Source organism: Dipodomys ordii, unplaced genomic scaffold (genome assembly GCF_000151885.1).
Source record: "Dipodomys ordii isolate 6190 unplaced genomic scaffold, Dord_2.0 Scaffold20, whole genome shotgun sequence".
Lineage (NCBI taxonomy): Eukaryota > Metazoa > Chordata > Mammalia > Rodentia > Heteromyidae > Dipodomys > Dipodomys ordii.
In genome coordinates this window covers 6274870-6296306 of record NW_012267236.1, presented here as the reverse complement: position 1 = coordinate 6296306, position 21437 = coordinate 6274870, and the positions used below count along the sequence as shown (strand labels likewise).

Here is a 21437-nt window from a genome sequence, read left to right as displayed (position 1 = left end):
ACTGAGGCTCTGCGGCAGCAGAAGTTACGGTGAACTTTGACTTTGGGGCAGAAGCTGTTTTTATTTTTTCTGACCAGTTTTCTTCTTCCTCCTGGCTCTATGGGGAGCCTTGGATACCCAAGGGCAGATCTACCCACAGAAGGGGAAAAAAACTCCCAGTATTTACTGTGCACTTCATATGGGCCAGGCACTGCGCTTTCATGCATGGTAAACCACGTGCCTTTAAATATGCTGATGCTTTGGAGTGCCTAGGGGTAGAGCTCTAGTATTTCTTTTAACAATCAGAAATGCAAGTTGAAGGAATCCAAATGACTACCCTGCAGTATACAGTATGACTGGAAGTTAGTCAAGCCAGGAGTTAAATGTCATTAGGCCAAGCCAGGTCCAAGGATTATAAAGATGATAGGCTTACCAGATGACCCCTCTCCACTGAACTTTTCCTGAGTGGTAGGATTCTTGCTTCTCAGTCCTTGAGCCTGAGGCTCAGATCAGTACAGAACAGAGCAGGTGAAGGCTGCTCAGGTCCAGGGAGCAGGCAGGCTACCATGAGGTAGGCGAGAGCCAGGCCAGGGTACCATGATGGATGGGCCATTGCCCCAACAGTAGCTTAGGCCAACCGAGTATAGGATTTACTAGTTTGTGGCTCCCACAAAGCAAGTGGTCAGGGTGAGGGACCCTGTCGTGGGAGTGGCCACAGGGAGCCAGGTGCTATCAAAAGGGAATGTTACTGGGAAAGAGAAAGAGACAGACAGAGAGCAGGGATACAGAGAGATAGGCAGAGAGAGGCAGACAGAGAGCTGAGTGGTCCTCACAACTTTGGAGAGAGAGTCAAGGTCACAGAAAGAATAGCTATGTGTAGGATCAGAGACAAGCTGCCAATCCGAGGGTGTGAGAGCCCCTGTCCTTCCCCTTCAAGGGTCCCTCAAAGCCAGGTGGAGCATCAAGTGACCCCCAGAGAAGAGATGGGATTGGGGAGGCCAGGAAGAGAGAGGAAGCTCACCTCTTCCTTCTCCTATTTGAATAAAGTCCCTATTTTATTAAACATCATTCATGAGGTAAAAGGACAAGTTTATCTTGTTCTTATCTATGCCACACATAGAAAACATAGTTTAATACTCATCCCCATTTCAATTGTATAAAGAACCCACAAACATGAAAATACTGATTGGTTATAGACAGCCGGGCAAAGAAAAATCCATTAAGCACTGGGTTTCATTTTAAGTATATTGCAGAGCCCTTCAAGAGGAAACAAATCAATTAGTAATATACAGCACAATGTTACAAAACTCGGCTAGACAGTGATTGCGCGGGTTTTATTACTGTTGCTAAGCCATCTCATCTGCTCAGTGCGATGTAAAGCGGGGCATAGAGGAAAATAAGTTCTCACCCATGCCTATTAATCACTGCAATAAGGATCTGCACCGTGTCAAAGGCCCGTGTGTGGTGTACCAAAGCAAAGCGTGCAGTGTCTCCTGAGGGTCATTCCCACCATTTTGATACTGATCCATGGCACTGGATTTTATCCAGAACCATTGACTGAGTTAAGCTGGGATACACTGAACCATTTTTATGCTCATGCTAGAGCCTATTAAATAAGAATTAGACTCGAATCCAAGTGTATAATTGCTCACTCATCTGTAAATAATTATGACATCTTTATTACACATTGGAAAAGGGAAACTTTTTTTGGATACATAGTGAAATCCAATTGTTCTCTTATTAAGGCAAAATAAAATAATAAGGCACACACTTGGAATCATCATGGGGTTCAAAACCAGCTCAACATTTGTCTTAACTCTAAACATAAGAGCAATGTGTCTTCCTAGATGCATGGCTGATCTTTCCTTGTAACTACAATTAGGAAGACAACTACCAGAGAGGCACTTTGGAAGTAGACAGCCTTCTATGTTATACACACACTTCTATATATTGTTATAATGTATACCTTTGTTTTTACAACTCCTGGGTTATTCCTTTGTTGTAAGTGTGAAAAAATCAAAGTACCCACTACTCAGTATAAACTGGAGAATTAAACTAGTTCTTGCTGTTTAATGGTGTGATAATATAAAACACTTCCAACAATGATACAAAGTTAAACCTTTTTTTGGGAGGAGGGGGCTGGTATGGTGGCTTATGCCTATAATCACAGCTACTTAGGAGATAGAGAAAGGAGGTTCACAGTCTGATGCAAAACCAAAAAAGCCAATAAGACTCTACCTCAAAGAAGAAGCCAGGGAAGTGGCGCTGTAGCTCACGTGGTAGAGCGCTCGCCTTGAGCTGAAGAGCTGAGGGACAGTGCCCAAGCCCAGAGTTCAAGCCCCACGACCGACAAAAAAATAAAAAAAAGAAGAAGCCACTATGGTGGGGCCCAACTATAATCCCAGCAACATCATGGTTGGTGTTAAGTAGGAGGATCATGGTGTGAACCCAGATTGGGGAAAAAAGTGAGGTCCTAACTAAAGCAAAAAAAAAAAAAAAAAAAAGCAAAAAGAGTTGAGGGCATAGCTTAAGTTATAGAAGTCTTGCTTAGCAAGTACAAGGCTTTGAATTCAAGCTCCAGTACTACCAATCTCAACAAATAAACCAACAACATTTTAATTTCAAAATAAATCACAAATAGAGAAAAGCAAATGAATACATACTTGACAAGCTACTAAAAGCAAATACTCCTTTTAACCACCATCGTGTCAAGAAATAGAACTTTGCCAGACTGTGTAAGATCTCCTCAGTGGTCTTTCCTCACATGCTTTTACATTGAAAAGGAATACTATTTTGGCTCATACAACAATCATGACTTCGTATTTCTCAATGGTTTTATGACCAAAGTGTGCTTCATTCTGAAGTGGCTTTCTCTAGTCTTGTTTTTCTGTTTTGTTAAACATATAAGGGCTTTCCTCATGTTCTCTTTTTGCATACTCTGGACCATGTAACCTGTAGCACTTCCTGGAATCTGGCTATTCTGAGCAAATACCCATGAACCCAATGCATTCCTCTGTCCTACAAATTATGCACCAGTCTCTTTGCAAGGGTTTTGGGTTATTCTTTTGTCAGGGATTTCTTCAAGTCTGACCTCCATTCTCTTAAGTTCAAATGCATGGATCCAGTTGCTTATGGGGGGTTGTGAAGCAATGCTATTTTAGTCCTATCCTTTTCCTCATCTACTAGTGGGGATGCTCACCCGCATTTACAATTTGGTTATTCAGTATGCCATCCACATAGGAAAGTGGAGTAAATGTTCAATGATGTCTCCTTATGGAGAGTTTCCAAGATAAGGAGTTGGATTCCTACCATTCTCTGGAGTTGCTCAAGTAATTAAATGATAGTATATCATTATGCACCCATGAAATTCATTTCTTTGAGTTTGGAAGCCTGGAAGCTCAACTATCTCATCTTTGGTCAGAAGAAGACTTTGGAGTTCTTCTGACATTATCCTGGACAATATATTTTTTTTGGCAGTACTGGAGTTGGAATTCAGTGTCTCAAGATTACTCAATGGACACTCTACCTCTGAGTCACAACCCAGGTGTTTTTGTACTGGTTAAGTTGAGATACAGCTTATTCTTCGTCCTGGACCACAATCTTCCTATTTGAAGCTTCCGCGTTAGCCAGGATAACAAGTGTACCCCACTATGCCAGCTTCTCCCCGTGAGATGGAGTTTCACTAGCTTTTTGCCTAGGGTGTCCTTGAACAGTATTCCTCCTGATCTCAGCCTCCCAAGTAGCTAAGATTACAGGTGTGAGCCACTGTACCTGGCTTGACCCTAAAAGACATTGGAAAGTTTCTTGCTCTATGGTGTCACAAAATGTTCCTTCTCCATACTCTGAATGGAATCAGACACTTTGTCAAAAACCTTTGTATCCTTTAGTAGCAAAAGGCATCTTTTTTTTTTTTTGGTGGTACTGGGATTTGAATTCTGGGTCTCATATTTACTACGCAGCGGCTCTACCACTTTAGCCACATCCTGGCCCCTGGTAATAAGTATTTCACATACAAAATCTGGGGACTATAGCAGTTTGTTGCTAGTGGACTGGTGATTGTTTCTAGCCTTCCCTAGAGAACAGAGGTGGGAGACACATATGAACACATCTGTATCAGTAGAAATAGAATCTGTATGGAATACACTTACAGAGCCATACAAGTTCAAACTGCTTTTCCCAATTCATATCCCGCACTCCAGGGCTTGCTTTTAAGATTTTAAAATTATTTTTAAGTAGTTGTACAAAGAGATTCAAATTCAACTTGTCAATTCATGAGTTCAGTGTAACTTGATCAGTGGCAGCCTTATATAACTCCATGTGTATGTATATTACATCCATATTTCTTTCTCCACACTGGGAATTATACTTCTCAAGCCCACAGGTGATAATGGAGTTAGACTAGCCTGTAATTATATATTTTATCTTTCCTAGTCATGCAACAGTATCAGAGCAACAGCACTCTTTCTATGAACTCCACACATTAAAAAATAGATGCATATTACTAGTTGTTAGTGGCTCATGCTTATAATTCTAGGTACTCAGGAGGCTGAGATATGAAGATCTTGGTTTGAAGCCAGCCCAGAAGAAAGGCTCCTGAGACTCTAATATCCATCTAACTAGCAAAAAGCCAGAAGTAGAGCTGTGGCTCAAGTGGTAGAATGCTAGCCTTGAGCAGCAAACCTCAGGGATGGCACGCAGGCACTGAGTTCAAGCCCCAGGTCCGGCACCAATAATAATAATAATAATAATGATATATGTACATTTTATTCTCACTTTGTTCCTCTAGTTGTTCTATGTCTATAGTTTGTATAGATGGTCATTATCTATGATTCCCCATTAACATAATTTAGTCTTAGTTCTCTAACTACTATAGCCTTGAACTATTCCATCAGTCCTTATGTTGCTATCACTCCAAATACTTTGGCTGTCAAAATCACATTTGAAGTTGATTCCACAGAAGCAGCTGGATGAGAAAGAGATATCCTTTGAGATGTTTGATGCTGATATTTTCCCTAGAGAATATTAAATATGCCACTCTATTTTCTTCTGATTTCCAGTGTTTCAGTTAAGAAAATCTCTGATAGTCTGAACTTCCTTCTTTAATCAATCACTTGCTATTTTCCTTAGAGATCTCAAGTATTTCCCCCCTTTTTCTTTAGAGCCTAGCAATTTTAGCAGAACATGCTTTGCAGTTGGCTTCCTGAGCATCTGTATTATCTCTCTACAGTGCACGCCTCACAGAAGCAGCTTTGAGAAAGGTAGTTTCCCTCCTTTGAAGCTTTAAGTACTTATTTTGCTTAGCTCTTTTGTTTTTTTTCCTCTTCATGTACAACTATTATTGGTATGTTGGATCTTCATTGCCTATCTTTGATGTAACTTTTTGATCGCTAAAAATGTCCTTCCCCCCCACTTTTTACCTTCTATTTAATGTAAGTCATTAACTCTTACTTGCTTTCATTCCTTCTAGGTAGGGTACGCTGCCATTTCTAAAATTTTTTCTTTCATTTCAGTTTTCTTTTTCTGGATGATATCATCTAACTTCTGAGCTCTTCTAAGTTTTTCTTATACTGACCTCTGTTATTTTTTTCATGTCTTATATCATTGTCATGGTGTCTTAGTTCATTTTGAAATAAAAACATAAGAGTTTTGATGAGCATACCAGAAAGACTCTGGTAAGCTCTGATTTGCTGTAGAAGTGTTCTCTGGCGTTGTGGTTTTGTATAGGACTTGATTTTGATACTCTTCTGCTCTGCAGTTTATGGGAGTTCATTTTCCTGAACTTGTAGGGTCAAGAGCTTTGCCAGCTTCCTCTGAGTTCCCTGTCTTCTCTCACATGGGGTTCAGGTTCAAAATGCCATGTGTAGCTCTGTTTCTGTCTGAATATTTTATTTATTTTTGCTCTTTATTGTCTCTGTTCTACTCAATACTGACTTCACTCCCAGAAATTTCTCCTTGGTGTGGATGCTGCTTTGCTGGGAAGGAAGCTTGCTCTGGCCCCTTCACATCTAACCTTGGGTACCTGCACTTACTACTGGAGGAGCAAAGCCTTTGCCAGTCTCAGCACCTGTCCTCAGCTTGACTTCCCACCCTTCCCCCTTCTTCCTCTTGTTTGGTCTTGTATTGGTGCTCACATCCAGGGCTAGTAGTCATGATGTGAAGTGATGCTTTGTCTTCAGTCATATTTGGGGACCGAAGAGAATAATGTATCATCAAATTTTGTTGTCAGTGTTGCCCATGGTATAAGATTGTTCTGTTTTTATGTAGGGAAACAGAGGAAAGAGAGAGAAGGAGGGAGATAGGAGACAGGGAGAGAGAAAGAGAGAGAGAGAGAGCGAGCGAGCGAGCGAGCGAGAGAGAGGGCGCAAACTATGACATTACCATCACCATTGCCTTCTTTGTAAGGTCTTTGATACAAATTCCATAGCCTGAAAAAGAAATCATAGCCCATAGCCACTTTCTAGAATCTATCTGGTCAAATCCTTCACCTGCATTTTGACTCCAAAGGCAACAGTGTTCTCAGTTTCACCTCAGGGAGAGCTCCAATGGCCATGGCCTTGAACTCGCTGCTGCACAACATTCTACTCTTTGTTCTTTTGTTTACAGATACAACCCACCAAATGTAATTTAACCTTTTTTCATCATGCCCTCAAGATTTTATGAGTTGCTTAGTGTTATTTGACCCATGACTATATAGTCTCAGGTATAGATATTTATGTGGATCTGTTTGCTGTTTTTCTTTCTTTGTTTCATTAGAACTTGAACATGTTCTCTTAGGTTTCATTTTATTTTATACCCAGTGTCAGGTGAGGGGGTAAGAGTATTGTATTCTCTATGTTTTAAGCCCAAGGGCCCTTAGCTTTTATTTCGCAGTTTTAGAATTTATTTATATTTTGTGGTTCACATTTGGTGGGTAGTAGAAGGGACTGGAAATCTACCCTGAGATTAAAAAAATGTTATTATGATTCCAAGTGAACAGGGTTGGGATGTCTAAGTCTTCAACTTCAATATATTTAATTACAGTGTATTTGTGTAACATCTTCATCCTCCAATAAGCATATCCCACTTTACAATTATGTTAGGTCAGTAGATACCGAAGAGGAAATGATTGCTACTATCATCTCATAAGATAATGAATTATGTAGATAAGTTAAACAATAGGCCTCCTGTGATCCTGGAGCAGACCTGGGGCTGGGCAAGGAGTGATGTTTCTTACTTACTCTTTCTAAAACCCAGTGTTCGGTTGGATCTTCCATCTTATTTTTTCTAGTTTGCTTCTCAAGCTGACTTTATTTGCATGTACATGTACCATACCTGCATGTATTCCTGTATAAGCATGGGCAGCCCCTACACATGCACGCATATCTGCTTGTGTGTACACCTGTGCCTGAGTATGCATGTGTGTGGGTGTGTGTGTGTGGGGGGGGTCACCACTCTGTCCATTCTTTGCAGAGCTGTCTCTCTTGTTCTTTCCTGATATTAGGAAATCAAGGTGGTGGCCATCGTTCCAGCCTTGCCTTGCCTTTACTAGATGAGCTCATGCTCAGGTTCACGCTTGTATTTTATAGCATGGCCACCTTTGGTTGGCTTGCAAATCCTGTAGACAGGCCAGATGCCTGAGAATTGCTGAGCTATCCCAGGGAACAAAGACTTGAGGATCCTGTGTCTTCCTGCTGGGAGGCAGACACCCCATCTCAAGAGAGGATGCTGCGAGTGAGCAGGCCTCCCATCCACAGGGAGGGGAGGCAGGGTTGTTGAGATAAAAGCCACTGTCAGGACTGAATTACGCTAAACAGCTCTGACACCCAGCAATCTGCTGGAGTTTAATGGCTCCTGAGATGACCACTGCTGTTGTGTTTTCAGCTATCCCCTGCTCCCTGGGGGGAGTCAGTGACACATGAGAAAAGACAAAGGTCACAGAGGAAAAAAACACTATCCTGAAAGCAGAGCTGTAAAAATTAAGTTAAGGGAGGCTTTGGGGCTAATTTGGTTACTCCCAAATCGACTCCAGGCTGGATCTGTGCTAATAAAGTATTTGATATTGACAGGGGAACCCTGGACTCAGCCATCTGTGGATGTAATGGAGTAATGGATTTGGTGGTGAGGCTGAAGTGGGAATTGCTGGTGGTTCCAATACAGTTCTGCCTTCCCAGGGCCCAAAGAGTTATGGCCTTCTGCCCCAACATGTGCTTGGAGGAAAACAAGAAGAGTTTGTCCTTAGGACTTGCTCTCAGTAGCCTGGCTTATTGGGTGGCCCCAATTCACTAGGAGTGAAATCCTTACAAGGCCCATGGGGTCATCATACCACTGGCACATTCTAGACAGATGGGGGTATAGGAAGCCCAGCTGGACAGGGGATTTGAAGCTAGTAAAAACCCTGACTGCTGGGTGTGGGTTTTAGGACCTCTAACATGAATTGAACAGGGTACTCATGGGAGGTTGAGAATGCCAAAAGTCAAGGGTAGAGAGGAAAACAGCTGAACCATGGACCAAACCCAGAAGGAAAAGTATGAAAAATTAGAAGGCCAAGAAGATTTTCTCTTCTTCCCCTGGATGAATTGTACTGGCTGTTCACCACCAGACACCTGACTGCAAATATCTTTTCTTATATTCCCATATTTCTAGACAATGATTTTTGTAAGACAATAAATTTATTCATTATAAAAAAAAGATTTTCTATTCTTCCTCTTCTTTTTGTTGGTCATGGGGTTTGAACTCTGGGCCTGGGCACTGTCCCTGCACTCTTCAGCTCAAGGCAAGGGCTCTACCGCTTGAGCCACAGCGCCACTTCCGGTTTTCTAGTGGTTTATTGGAGATAAGAGTCTCATGGATTTTCCCACTCAGGCTGGCTTTGAACGGCAATCCTCAGATCTCAGCCTCCTGAGTAACTAGGAGCCACAGTAACAGGCATGAGCCACTGGCACCCGGCTCTTATTCCTGTTTCTAGTGCATTTATGGTGCCTGGAACTCCAATGGCTATTTTAGAGTCATGAGGCAGTAAGTATGAGAAGGTCACCAGGATCACATAGGTGGGAATCTTGACATCATCAGGTGCTAAACTAATGACAGTAGTCACAGAGCCACTGATAAATGTCATAAATGAAATTATTTTTTGTGGTAGAACTAGACCATTGTCTGAGTCTTGCTTTATTCAATCTGAATGGAGCCTCTGAGAATCAAATAGATTGAGGGACAGTCAACAGTGTTGTATGCTGGTGAAAAGCAGGGGGCCCAGATGTGTTAACTGGAGGAACTCTGCTACCACATATGGATACTTGCTGGAGGGGAATTTGTCTGTTCCTCATGATGCCAGAAGATTCTGCACACACAGTAGGCTCACACACTTGCCTGGTCATGCACACATACATACACACCAACACACACACACACACACACACACACATCCACAGACTTACAATTATACAACAAACACACATCATAAAGAAATTCTCTTCTTTAGGCAGCTATTCTGAAGTTTGGGGAATTTTTTTTTCTTAATCTGATTCTTGAATAGATTGATAAACCTCAAATTCTGTCTTATTTATCTTAAATGTTTTAACATTTATCCTGGAATATGATCATTATATTTGTCAGTCACTTAGTAAACAATGAATAATTAGATGAGCAATGTTTTCTTTCACCTTATTATAAAAACAAGTTGGCCCCTTATAATGCAATCACTTGGGAGTTATTTGGAAGTTTTCATGGAGAAGGTTCTGGAGCTTCCATTATTTTAACATTAAAAAAATTGGTAGTACTGGGATTTGAACGTAAGGTCCTATGCTTGCTAAACAGGTGCTCTACCACTTGACCCATTCCCCTAGTACTTTTTGCTTTCTCAGATAAGGGCATGTACTTTTGCCTATGCCAACCTCAGATCACAACCTGACTTTCTCCACCACCTCCCGTGTTGTTGGGATTACAGGTATAAACTACTATGTTTGATGAAATAGGGTTTTTGCCTGGGATGGCCTTTAACCACGATCTGATCACAGAGTTATAGGCATAAACCACCACCCTCAGTCCTATTTTCCAGATCTTGGAAGCTTTGGAAGTCTAAAGACCTTTTATACATGATATCGAAGAAAGTGTCCTTTTGGGGTCATCTTCTATCCACACAAGTTGTTTTCCCAAAATAAAATGTTTCACCGACAAATTGATCATCGACTGAGCTGGGAAATGGACTAAGAGGCATAATATCAATCACTTCCTCCATTAAAAACCTAGCAAGGGCTGCGTGCCGGTGGCTCACGCCTGTAATCCTACCAACTAAGGAGGCTGAGATCTGAGGATTGTGGTTCAAAGCCAGCCTGGGCAGGAAACTCTGTGAGATTCTTATCACCAATTAACCACCAGAAAATGGAAGTGGCACTGTCGCTCAAGTGGTAGAGTGCTCGGGGACAGCATGCAGGCCCAGACTGACCAAAAAAACAGAGAGAGAGAAAAAAAAGAGTAGCAAGGATTAAGGATGCAGGAAAGTGGGATTTACTTGGAACTTGTATAAAATAAATTGAAGAAAATGCACCCAGACATACAATTTATGTACATAAAAAGAAGGCACAGCTCATTTAGAGAGGGCAACATATGAGAGATGGATGAATTGGCTGCTATTTTGATACCAATGTTTGTGTCAATGTTTTACATCAATATGTTTTCTGTTAGAAATGATCTCATTTGGGGCTTGGAAGGTGGCTCAGTGGTAGAGCGCTTGCCTTGCATGCATGAGGCCCTGGGTTTGATTCCTCAGCAAAAAGAAAAAAGCCAGAAGTGGCACTGTGGCTCAAGTGGTAGAGCGCTAGCCTTGAGTTGAAGAGGTGAGGGGAAAAAAAAAGAAATGATCTCATTTGCTCACTAAAATATTTCTGAGAAAGAACTTTGGTCACTAAACTTCTTTATCAGTCCACTAATTATTCTGCTGTATGTGGTCTTAGTAGGTGCTTTGTGAATACTTTAGTGCTTGTGGAATGCTGAATAGACAGGGTTGAGATTGAGTCTAGGGATCTCCAGTGGGCTCTCAGGATTTCCTGGTGATTGATCTCTGGCACAAAAAAGCCACTGTAGGTAGTTTCTAATCTGGTCTCCAGCTGGATGCTGGTGGCTCATGCCTGTAATCCTAGCTATTCGGGAGGCTGAGATGGTAGGATTGTGGCTCAAAGCCAATCCGGGCAGAAAAGTCTTTGAGACTCTAATCTCCAATTAACCAGCAAAAATTCAGAAGTGGATCTGTGGCTCAAGTAGCGAGGCACCAGCCTTGAGCAAAAAAGCTAGGGGATAGTGCCTAGGCCCCAAGTTCAAGTCCCAATACTAGCAAAAAATACAAACTAAAACAAGCTGGTCTCCGTATGCTGGTGTTCACACCCTACAGAACCACAGCCTATGAGAATAGGCAAGATTTGTGGGTTGCTTCTATCACTACACTATACAAAGGTGATGGATTTTATTTTCATGATTATAAGACTGTAACTTATTTTCCAGACCATTCTCTCCTCCTCCTTTCCTCTCTTAGTCCTTCCTTGCCCATTCTACTTCCCTAGGTGTTTTTTTTTTAAAGATAGAATTTTGCTTCTTGTCTCTGCACTTGCCTGGCTTTCAACCCTCCTATTTTAGGATTCCTATCACAGCTAGGATGACAGCTACAGGTCATTAAGCTTCTCCTGTTGAGATGGTGTTTTGTGGATTTTTCTACTCAGGCTGTCCTTTAACCATGATCCTCCTGATCTCAGCCTCCTAAGTAGCTAGGATATTAGGTTTAAACCACTCTACTTAACTCACTTTTAGAAGTTGCCATGTGAGGTGTCCTCTAAACAATTAGGAATACAGACTCTCAGTTCAATATCTTCTAGGAACTGCTAACAGCCAGGCAGGCTTGGGAGAGAATTCTTCAAGGTCCAGCTTTCAGATGAGATCTCAGTCCTAGCTAACACCTCCTTTATATCCTATGAGAAACCTTGAAGCACAAGGCCTTGCTAAACTAAGCCCAGATGAAGATGTTGTTTTAGGCCATTATGTTTATGGTCATTTTTTCATAGCAATAGATTTAACTATCTAGCCACACAAGGGCCTTTTCCTCTGAAGTCAGTACTTTTTTTGGGGCCAGTTGTGGGGCTTGAGCTTGGCCTGGGCTCTGTCCCTCAACTTTTCAGCTCAAGGCAAGTGCTTTATCACTTGAGCCACAGCACCACTTCCTGCTTTTTCTGCTTATGTGGTGCTGAGGAATGGAACCCAGAGCCTCATGCACGCAAGGCAAACACTCTACCACTGAGCCACCTTCCCAGCCCCAAGTCAGCACTTTGTTTAGCTTGCTTCTCTTTTTGTTGGGAACCTACAGGGTTTGGCTGAGCTGAAATTTCTTTCTTTTCTTCCTAGCAGGGGGAGGGACAAGCAGGGAAGACTTTCCTTTTGTGATCAAGGATTAGCATTTTACCCCTTCTCTTCCTAGACCCTCAACCCAGTTCCAGGCCCAGATAAATTAAAAAGCAAAACAGAACAACAATGCCCTCCCCACTCCTCCATCAAGGCCACTCTGGCTTTGATGCACCGAGGGAACTAAATAGGCTCTGAGGGTACAGGGTGGGTTTACAGGTAGAAGAAGCGAGCCTGGGAGAAAAATGATGATTTAAAGTGGTCGTCCTAAACAACAAGTGCTTAATGCACTTGCACTGATGGAGGGCTTTTGTGTTCTGCTAGTTGTGAGCTAAATGATCTTAATCAAGGCGTGCTGAGCCCAGAGCTCCTAGATCATTTATTGTCTCCCACTTATGTAACTTGTCACTGAAACAAATGGGGGAAAAAACAACATATTTGCACAGGCCAGCCAGAGGACAAGGAGGTAGGGGCTTGTATCTGAAGCTCAGGGCAGCAACAGTCCCAGCATGGCTGTGATTCCACCATCACAGGAAGTCTGACTCATGGGGTACATTGGGGCATTATTGGAGTAGATCAGGGTGTGTGTGTGTGAGGGGGTGTAGGACCTGAAGTGATAGTACTGAGCCCCTGCTTTCTCCAAACCAAATAAACAAATAAAAAGGCCACTTGAGTTGGAGATTTGGGTTGCGCCATCTAGGGCAGGATAGAGTCAGGGCTATGGAGTGGAATTAGATCTCATCAGTGCACCAATTCTAGATAGGATCACAATACTGGCTTCCTGGGGCTTATATGGACACAGCTCTGGGTGGTGGCACTTTCAAGAGCAGCGTTTGGCACGTGCTCAGCTTTAGGTCCTGAGGCTAGCAGCACAGAGAGAGTCTGGTACATAGGAGCCCAATACATGCTGTTAGATTGAGCTCAAATCTGTAAGAACTGCTCTTCATGGGTATGCAGGGCAAACCAAGTACACTGAATGCTGGCTGAGCTGAGTCTCAGAGTGAGAAGAGAAAGCAGCTGACAGGGCTGCAGCAAGGGCTTCTCTCTTAGTGCTGGGCAGCAAGTGGGCACTATTTGGTATTGCTCACCACAGGCCTGGGGACAGAGCGGGAAAGGCTTGACTGCATCCTGACTCTGCAGCAGACTGCGAGGGCTGCACACCTCCTTCTCCTGTCTCTAATGGGGAAAATAATGAGGCTCATAGCATTCCCTGTGTCAGGCATCCTTCCAAGTTCTTGACATGAATTAATTTATGTGGAACTTACATTGAATATAGAAGATGCAACTATTTTTGGTGTGTGTGTGTGTGTGTGTGTGTGTGTGTGTGTGTGTGTGTGTGTGTGCACATGCATGCATGTATGCCAGTAGTGGGGCTTGATCACAGAACCTTACACTCTGACTTGGCTTTTTTGCCCAAAGCTGGTACTCTACCACTTGAACTGTACCTCCTCTTCTGGCTTTTTGCTGGTTAATTGAGTCTCATAGATTTTTCTGCCTGAGCTTACATTGAACTGTGGTCCTCAGACCTCAGCTTCTTGAGTAGCTAGGAAGCACCATTAAATGCACACACACACACACACACACACACACACACACACCCCTACATCTTTGGGTGGCCCTGAGACTGAAATAAAAGAGCTACTGAATATGTTTAGTAACTGTTCACCTACAAACAATGGAAGCAGTTGGCCTGTGAATGTTAGAAAACACTGGGGAGGCTCTGTTGCTACTGGATACTCTATCTTCAACCCTGTCCCTCTCAGCAGGTCCCTGGGAAAGTGCTTTCCCTCCCTGGCCACCACAAGGGACTACCCTTGTCCTTGGAGCTGGCCACCTTTTGGGGATGCTGACTGGCTGCCAATCATGCAGAGCCTTTTCCACTGGGAAAGACTCCCTAACGTCACTTATGGAGAGTTAGTTCCACACTGTCTCTACTCCCACAGCATGGCCATGTTAGCTCCCACAAAAGGGAGACACATTCACATGAAGAGTGACATGCTAATTGGGAGATGTAGAACCTGCCTCAGTGATTGGGGGTATCTGTGAGCCTCATTAAAGTCAGTGCTTCATGCATCACCACAAGTATGCTTGCTGTAGATCAGTGAGCACCTAAAACTAGCAAAAGAAGAGAGAATGCACAGTACAAGGTTCAAGAGGCGTGGAGGTGTTGAGTAAGGTGGTGGAGCCAGAGAATGGCCATGACTCCTCTATGGTCCCATGACTGTCACTCCTCCTAGAATTGGATAAGTGCTAACAGAAGTGCTTCCGTGTGCCCCCGTGAAGGCTGGGGTACTCAGCAGAGAGCCAATGGGTGACAATGATCAGCTTTCTTCCTGTGTGTGGGTGCACAGCTTGCCTGGCATTCTGTATGAAATATTAGTAGAGGTGCAGATGTGATTGGCTTAAGTCAAAGTAAGCCAAAGAAACAAGGGGATTCATGCAAGAGAGATCCCTGGAGAAGGCCTATTCTACAACACTCCCCTCTACGCTTACTTTATCCCAACTTTGTCCTTTCAGATATTACCTGGTGTAAGCAATGATGCTTTTTGGTTTGACCTTTTTTGTGTGATTTGTTCTTTATTCTTGTGTGTGTGTGTGTGTGTGTGTGTGTGTGTGTGTGTGTGTGTGTGTGTGAATACTGAGGCTTGAATTCAGGGCCTTATACTCTTGCTTGACTGTTTTTTTTTCTCTTAAGGCTGGTGCTCTACCACTTAAGCAATACCCTTACTTCTTGGTACCCGCTGGCTCATTATAAATAAGAGTCTGTGGATTTGTCTGCCTATGCTGGCTTCAAATCATGATCCTCAGATATCAGCCTCCTGAGTAGCTAAGATTACAGGTGTGAGCCACCAGTGCCTGGCTGGTATTTTTAAAACGCAGTGTTGGCAGGCACCCCTCAGCCGGCGAGGTGAGCCGGGTGTGGGTGAGGTGAGAAGCCCCGTTTCTGAGGGCTCCATTGGAAGTGCTGGAGTGTGCACAGTGAGGCATTTCTGGGAAGCCGCTGATGACAGAACAGGCCTATGAGTCTCATCTGATGGCACCTCAGGATGAGCGGGTGCCCGGGGATCTTCCCTGCTTCGTCTCCCCATCTCTTCCATCTTGGGACTTGTGGGCTCCAAAATGGAGGTACAACGAGGAGCTATGGGTTAAGAAGAGATACTGGCTTGCTTGCCACTCCAGCCTGGCATGGGGTTGTTGGCTATGCTCACAGTGAGAAGATGACTGGATTTGGGGGAAATAGATTAGAATTTATTTAGGATCAGGGTGAGCCAGATGGGAAGGGACCCTTCACTACTGAGGTGTGCCACAGAGGTGAACTTGGCTGCGCTTTGGAATCTCAAAGCAGAAGGCAAACAAAGAACCTCATGGAAGGGGAAGACGGGATCTGAAGAGAGGGCGAAGTCTGCCTTTCTACAATGCCGTCATCCCCAGTAGGACGTGCTGGAACATAATGGCTCTAGCTACAAATTCTATTAACTCTAATAGTTGTTCTATGGTGAATGGATAATGCATTTAGCAGAAATAGACCCAATCAATTTATATGAAACACATAAAACTTTCTCATTGGAATTGGCATCTGTTCTTGAGTCATAGGAGTATGTGTGGAAATGGACAGTCTGTCACCCTGACTTCAGGACACATTAGCTGAGCCACAGGTTAATTGGAGCCAAATAATGCAATAGCCTCTCTCTCTCTCTGTCTCTCTCTCTCCTTTTTTAAAAAACCAGTTTCCCTCAGCCCTTGGAATCTTGGGATGGAATAGGAAGGAACTTGGAGACTATTTCAAATCTTGGCCTTTCAGAAGGAGCAATCTGTCAGTCTCATCTATGATCACACTAGCTGACCACATGAATGCTATTCCTGGTGGGTTTGCGGACATGGAGAAGCAAGGCCACAGAGCCCAGAACCGTCTCAGAACCACAGCTTGCTACAGCAAACCAGCAAACCCAGTACAAAGGTTCTGACTCCTAGTCTGGAGCTTTATGTAGAATTCTACGTATTTTTAACAGGTTTTGTTTTTTTTGTGTGTGCCACCTTTGGCAAGAGAGGCACACTTTGAAAATGGCAAACCAACCTGTCTGTCACCAGACAATTTGGAGGCAAGGCTGTGGTTTTAGTGCCAAGATTCCACAAGTTAGGATTATGGGGTTGAGTTTTTTGTTGTTTATTAATCTCACTATGTTGCCCTGGATGGCCACAAACTCATGATTCTTCTGCCTCCACCTCCCGAATACTGGGATTTCAAGCACGTGTCACCATGCCCATAGACTGAGTTTTCATGTTATCTGAGCTACTCCCCTTGAGCCCTTTCTATACAGCATCTGACCTCCAGGGAGCCAAGAGAGGGGCCCTGGCTTCTGTGGTCTATTCCTCTCCACCAGGGCTTCTTAGGAAGGGTGGGTAGCAGAGCATGCTTGTATCTACTTAGCCCTAATACATTCTGTTGTCACCAGAGACAAACACAGTGGTGGGGGGAGAAGAAAAGGGGGGGAAGAGGGAGAGAGGGAGGACTGGTGAGAGAGAGAGGGAGAAGAGGAGTAGGGAGGGAGGGAGAGGGAAGAGGAGAGAGGGGGAGAGGGGGAGAGGGAGAAGAACCTGGCTCTGTAGCCCATGATTGCATTATCCCAAGTATTTGGTTAGTGTAATTGCATGTGCAAAGCTGACAAATGTAATTTCCTAGGACTTAATCCTTGCCCCATTTTCTCCTCCAGCTTTTTCATCTGATTAGCTTAAAGTTACTCAAAGGCTTCCGAGAATATAGCATGCTGCACCTGGACAGGCTGGCCCATGGGCTGGAGGTGAGGGGGCCCCCAGGCCCAGGGACTCAGGCTGCCTGGCGTGGCAGGTGTGACTGGTGTGGAGGAAGAGAAGACGCTTGGACAGTAACTGTTCCAAAAGACCCGATGTGGCCTCTGTACTTCCAGGAGCTGCTCTGACACCTGCCCGGAGGACAGCTGAAATGCCACCAGCCACCCCTGCTCCAGCTCAGCAGAAACTGACAGCGCTGAACTTTCCAGAGAAAATCTTATTATCTTGTCTTCTCAATTCGCTGTCAAAAGGTTTAGGGGCTGATTGTTTACCACTCTTGTAGGGCTCTTATCTTGGGACTTTTCTCTCTACCTCTTTCCATTTTCAATGTTTTCCTCTGATTGGAGATGTTCGCACATAGAGGGAAGGCTTTGTACATACATGCTGGGCTTTGTACATACATCCCTAGCAGCCAGGATGCCATTTTCCTCTTCCTTATGATGGAATAGCAGTGATGGTCCCTGGATCAGTGTGAGGAAAAGTGAAACAGACTGGTCCAGGATGAGGCATTCTCAGTAATGCATTTTCCCTTTCCATTTCTCTCCCCCTCTTTTCTCCTCTCCTCCCCTCCCCTCTCATTCTCTCTCCTTCCTTCTTCCCTTCGGTTCCTTTCCTTCTTCTCTTCTCCTTTCCTCTTCCCCTTCATTTCCCTCTTTTCTTCCCTTTTCATCCTCCCTTTCCTTTCTGGGCCCCATTAACCTCAGGGGGGCACTCCCGTAGAAGGTCTGAGCTTGATTTAGGTGTGATGATGTTGCAAACATGCTCAGCTGGTCCACAGATCACTCTCCTCCTCTGGACCGGATGCTCCAGTATAGTGAATACCAGCCAGCCACATCCCTCTTGTAGCCATACATAGTGCTGGGCACAGGCAGGTCTCAGACATGTCAGACATGTGTTTTCTGGGTGTGGTCCTGACCCTGGCTTGTCCAAGGTGCCTTCTCTTTTACAGACCTGTTGCTCTAATTCAGTCATTTGTCTACTTTCTCCTCTTCTAGACTGGGAGTTCTTTGAGCTCTGGCCCTGTGGTCTGGAGGAAAGCTGGGGCATTCAGGACAGGCTATGCTCCCCGACCATGAGGAGGCTCAGACATTCTGCTGCATGTGGGCAACCCTGGGAAATCCTCCTAGAGAAGCAAAGACCCCTCTCCCTGCTCCACACACACTATTAGTGATCTGCAACAAGGTAAGACCAAGGGACCAAAATCATGATGGGCACAAGTACCTCCTGCACTGTAACACAGAGCTGGAGGGGCACAGAGCTCAGGCCAGTCTCTCCCTCACCTCGGCCACTTCTTCACGTGACAACAGGCTCTTGGCAAAAAATAGTGGCTCCTTACCTGGTGTCCTAGAGCCTTCCTAAGGGACCTCATGTGGCTGGTCCTCAAGGCTCCCCAGGGAGGTATGTAGCTCAGTTTCTTCTTCTCTTTGAGTTGATGGTGGGTGTAAAATGCGGACCTGTAGCCCCATGTGTAAGTCTTGCTGTGATGCTGAGGTCCAGGATTAGGGGGCGATGTTAGTGGAGGGAGGTTATGTTTCATTTGGATTCATCTGTAGCCCCTTGGGTGGCCAATCATGCCAAATTCCATTTGGAGGTGGTAAGGGAGTCATCTTTGCTTTGGAGCCGCCATGTGATCTCATTAGTCTGAGAGGCCCTTATCGATTAGCCTTTTAGGGAGTTATATGGTAATAAAGCCAGACTCCAGTAGGGTAGATGGCTGCTTCCTAAACGCTGGCTGCAGGGTTGCAGCCACTGATACCTGAGAACCCAACTCAAGCCTTCAGCTGCTCATCGGTCAATCAATAGATATTTCTAGAATGCCTGCTAACATGTATATCAACGGGGGTGGTGTGGTCAGGGCGGGGTTGGGGTATGTGTGCTAATGTTATAGTTTTTTTCTTAGCACATTAAAAGGGGGAAGTCCAGCCTCTTTGGGGAATTTATAGATTTGTTAGTTTCCTGAATTTATCAAAAGGAGATAGTATTTGGCCAAGTGTCAATGAGTAAATGGCGGTGAATCACTAGGGTGAGCGGCAGGAAGGGCGGCTGAGTGGCTAAGGTAAAAGGCTGCCTGGGTTAGATGTTTCCATGAACCACAATGGCCAGTGGAGAGACAGAATATTCTGTAGGCTGTGTTTCCTCTGGGTGGAAGGAAAAAAACTAATTTTTTCAAGGTTCTAGTTAAAGGTGAAGGAGGGAGGGAAAAGGAGGAATGACAGGAAAAGCAACAAACTTTTTTTTCTCTCTGTTGTTGGAGCTGGATTGCATCGGGCAGGAATTAGGAAGAGGAGTGAGAATCAGCAATCTTGCTTTCAAAGACCAAGCAAAACTAACAATTACTAAGTGGAGAGCTAGTATATGTGGTGGCAAAGCTACAAATCTCTACCGTTTGGTTTATAATTTGCACTGCACAAATGTTTTATCTTGAAGTAGAAATGAGAGACTCATTGTCATTTGTCTGTTATTTAAGAAAGACTTGGGTAGGAATAAGACCAAGGGAGTGTGGTAGATTGTATGTTGTACACCTGCTTCTCTAGGTCAGTCAGATTATAAGGAGTCTCAGTTCCCAGGCCTCAAGGCCCCTGGAGAGGGAGGGGCTAGATTCACTATGGGTGGGCCAAGGCTTGTGGGTGTGGTCCCAGGTGCTCCTAACCAGCAACTCTGGGGCTAGGCTCATGGGCTGCTATTTGCCCTTGATGGTAAGTGTGGTTGAGAAGTCACCTATGATCTATGGCCACAGGCTAAAGAGCTCTGTGACAGAAGCAGCAAGAGCCCCCATGACAAGTTTTCCATCCTGGAATGAATTGATCAAAACAGCTTGGGAGGAGATTCAGCTCTGGGCAGGTGTGTGGGACTGAAAAGCTTTGGGGCTTGATCCATGATGGAGTAGCCCAAGTTGTGTAACTGATATCCTTGGCCTGAAAGCCTTATGTGTGAAGAGAGGGAATCCAATGGTAGGACTTGCTTTCTTCAGGAAATGCCCAGTGATTTTTACAAAGGGACTTGAGAAAAGAATACTAGTTTGTTCTCCCTGTGGTGTGGGGCTTGGGGTTTGAGGGAAACTGCTGATCTGTACGATTTCCAGTGGCTTCCATTGTTCAGGCAATGTGAGGCCTTCCACAACTTCTTCCTGGCTCCATAGCCAGAAAGAAGGGGAGACCAACCATGCTCTTCTTTACCCACAGCTCTCTCACCCAATCACAGCACAAATCTTTCTTCTACCTTCTGAAACAAGAAGTTACTTTGCTTCAATTTGCAAGCTTAACTCTTACCTGTAGGGTCGAAGGTATGGGTCTCCCTTGATGCATTTTCCTCTGCTTTTGGCTCCTTGTGTGAGTTTCTATCAAACAGGTTTCTTGATTTGGGTTCTTCTGCATTCTGGAACATCCTGTCCTCCCCGCTGACTGGAATACAGAAGACCCAGTGGGCTGAGTTAGGTGCGGCTCATTTTCAGGGAAAGAGATCGGGAGGGTGGGAAGGGCTATTTGGCTCAGGTTAAGGGAGTGGTGAGGGTGAGTGAGACTTTGGGTGGTGGGGTTTGGAGGGACAGAGTGCCAGGGGGAGGGCCAACTCACTGGTGAGGTAGCAGTCCAGGCTGACGGAGATATTGTCAAACGCCACAGTGGCCCTGGATCCTTGTCCCCACCATGCGACTATCTGCAGCCAGAACCTGTCCAGTGTCAAGAGGAATGTATGTGAAGAACAGCCTGGGTCAGTTATGTCCTAGGATTTAACATCTGGCAACTGTGTGCTTGTGCTACTACAACTGAGAACTTGAGTTTATCCCAGAGCAGGGCCAAGAGGAGGGCAGCTAACCTCTCCCTCAACTTCTCCAACACAGCTCATTTACCTTTCTGAAGAACTGCTTCATCATGCCAATTAGGGCCAGGTACTTGGACTCCATGCTAACCTGAGAGGACCTCTTTTGCTTTCTGGGATGGAGAGAAAGGGAACTGAAGTTCAGTTCTTATTCACTTATCTGCTAAAGTCACTATTAGAACATTAATATGCTTCTGTAAAAACTGCTACAAAACAAAAACAACTTCCCTCAACTCCAAACCCCACTATTTTCTGAGTGCCCCTACTGGTAATCAGCTCCATTTATGGTTCTTCCCCAGCAACCAAAGGGTTAATCTCTTGCACAATAGGGTCATGAGCACCCTGGGTCTTGTCCAGCATCACCTACTATTTCCCAGCTGGCCCGTACATATGACATGGCTGACTGTTGCCTCCAGGAATGTTTGTAACCAACAGAGTGGGTCATAATGCACCAACAGTAAAACTCATAGCAA

The 21437-nt window shown here is 44.5% G+C and overlaps 1 protein-coding gene across 1 annotated transcript in view; it reads right to left on the bottom strand.

Moving 5' to 3' along the window:
- Alk (anaplastic lymphoma receptor tyrosine kinase) overlaps window positions 1-21437 on the bottom strand; it is a 716643-nt gene that overhangs the window by 60595 nt on the left and 634611 nt on the right. Inside the window, exons 10-11 of the mRNA XM_013013560.1 lie at window positions 20721-20815; window positions 20418-20549 (exon numbers count right to left, since the gene is read on the bottom strand). Of these exons, the coding sequence (XP_012869014.1) occupies window positions 20418-20549; window positions 20721-20815 (227 nt within the window). The remainder of the gene's footprint in view (window positions 1-20417; window positions 20550-20720; window positions 20816-21437) is intronic.